Source organism: Pinus tabuliformis, chromosome 8 (genome assembly GCF_031772625.1).
Source record: "Pinus tabuliformis cultivar Carrire ecotype Pingquan chromosome 8, CPIR1, whole genome shotgun sequence".
In the NCBI taxonomy this organism is placed as follows: Eukaryota; Viridiplantae; Streptophyta; class Pinopsida; order Pinales; family Pinaceae; genus Pinus; species Pinus tabuliformis.
Genome location: NC_142294.1, coordinates 1,344,378,737 through 1,344,380,838, shown reverse-complemented (window position 1 = coordinate 1,344,380,838; position 2,102 = coordinate 1,344,378,737). Strand labels below are relative to the sequence as shown.

The 2,102-nt window shown below is 46.2% G+C and overlaps 1 protein-coding gene across 1 annotated transcript; it reads left to right on the top strand.

The window, feature by feature from the left end:
- The first annotated feature begins 1,220 nt into the window (after positions 1–1,220).
- On the top strand, positions 1,221–1,889 carry LOC149240458 (uncharacterized). The gene has a single exon (XM_089370178.1). It carries the CDS (start codon positions 1,221–1,223, stop codon positions 1,887–1,889), a length of 669 nt encoding a protein of 222 aa, XP_089226304.1.
- Positions 1,890–2,102: the final 213 nt, after the last annotated feature.

Here is a 2,102-nt window from a genome sequence, read left to right as displayed (position 1 = left end):
CCCCACATTCTATTAAAAAAAATAGAAAGATCTTGTTCTCAAGATGGATCTGAACAAAGCATTTGAAAAAGTCAACTGGACTTATCTTAGTCTTTTTGTTCTTCAAATAGGTTTGGGTCTTGAAGTCACAAATTGGATAATGGGTTGTGTGACATCGACAAATTTCTCCATATTAATTAATGGTTCTCCCTCCAGTAAAATCTCCATCTCTAGACGCCTAAGGCAAGGATTCTCGTTGTCACCACTCCTGTTTCTTCTGGTCATGGAAGGATTGAGCCACATTTTGCTGAAAGAAAAATAGGATGGTAAAATTAAAGGAATTAAAATCTCACATAACCAATATATCACACATCTTATGTTTGTGGATGATGTACTTCTTCTGGGGATGGGAACTGTAGCAGAATGGCATGTTTTTAATAGAGAAATTAAAATCTTTTGCAGTGCAACAAGAATGGAGATAAGTCTAAATAAGTCCTCCTTCCACCAATACTTAGTCAGTACAAAAATTCTAGCGACTATTCAGTCCTTTCTGCCACTATAGAACACCTCACTTGATATTGGTATCAAATATCTGGGATATTTTATAAAACCAAACGACTATCATAAATAGGATTGAATAATATACACATAGAGAATATGAGAATCGACTCGATGGAGACCGCTCCAAGAAAGAGTTACGGTTAATCACTGCCCTTGCTCCTCTGTAACTACCGGATCCCTGTAGACGTGTTGTCATTCTCTGCTACCTGCTGGCTACCCTCCGTGCCTCCTGTTGTCAACACCATTTTTAGTTATCTCTGGGCCTGCTGCATCATGGAGGATATGGAATTAGAGGAGGTGGATTATTCCGCCAACCCTAACCCCAATATCCCTATATTTCATAGCCCTAACCCTACACCGACTATATCTGCTCACCGGGAATCGTCTGTTCTGTTTCGCTCCATCTCTCCTCCCGTCGTTACCCTGCTCGGACCATCTTCATCCAGCCTCCCCTTCGCCACCCTCTCCATTGACTCCCCAGAGCTTGAATTCCCTTCGCTCTCATCATGCTCGAGCAGATCTTATCTGAGCCTAGTATCCCCTCCTCCACTGCAGCGACATCTTCCTCCACAATCCCATCTGGTTGTTTTGAGACCCCAATCATCAAGGTCCAGCACCCTGTGCAGAATCACCAGGAGAATCAGGGCTCTCCAGACCCTCTGCAAGACCACCCAACCGCGATGAGATCAGGCAAGCAGAAGATTAAGTGTGTGAAGGCCTCAGGAAAGGACCTCACCCTCAAATTTGGGGAAGGTTTGAACATGGGAGAGGTTGTCAATACGACTGGTAAGGTTCTGGTGGGTAGGGTTTGGGGTCGTGCCTACTCCGCGACGCGACTTAGCCTTTGGGTCAAGGAGATTTGGGGCAACATATTCAAATATCTTCTGGAAGTGCAGACTCTGCCCTGCGGCTGGTTTGCGCTCCATTTCTTGCAAGAGGAATACACCAACTGGGCACTTGCAAGATATTGGCACATTGAAATGGCCCCGGTCATGCTGAAGCGATGGAGCCCGCTTTTCGACCCTGAAAGAGAACAGATTGGGGCTGGACCATTATGGGTTAGATTGCCTAGACTCCCACTGCAGTATTGGTCTGAGGATGTGTTTGTCCGTATTGGGAACATGTTGGGTACCTATTTGGACTATGATAGGTCCTATATCCAATCCAGGAACAGGTCTCTAGCATGCATACTGGTACACCTGGATACGAGAGAAGGATTAGAGGAGAAAATCACTCTACAATGGAAGAATTTCACCAGGATTCAAATCCTGGACTATGAAGGAGTCCCTTTCAGGTGTCGTAGGTGCCACAAAGTTGGACACTTATTCAAGGAATTCCCATTGGTGTGAAGGGACTCAGACTCTCCAAAAGGACTTGAAGGTGAGACTGCTAAGGCTCCTGCATCCGTTCCAGGGTTGACTCCTCTGGCTGCCTCATCAATGAATAGGAAGGGGTCTCCAAATCATCTGTCAACTACAAGCGCTCCTCGTCCTCCCTCCCCGCCGATGACCCGATCGAGGGCTGCTGCTGAGGCTGCTCGCTCCTCGGGTACTCCTCCTCTC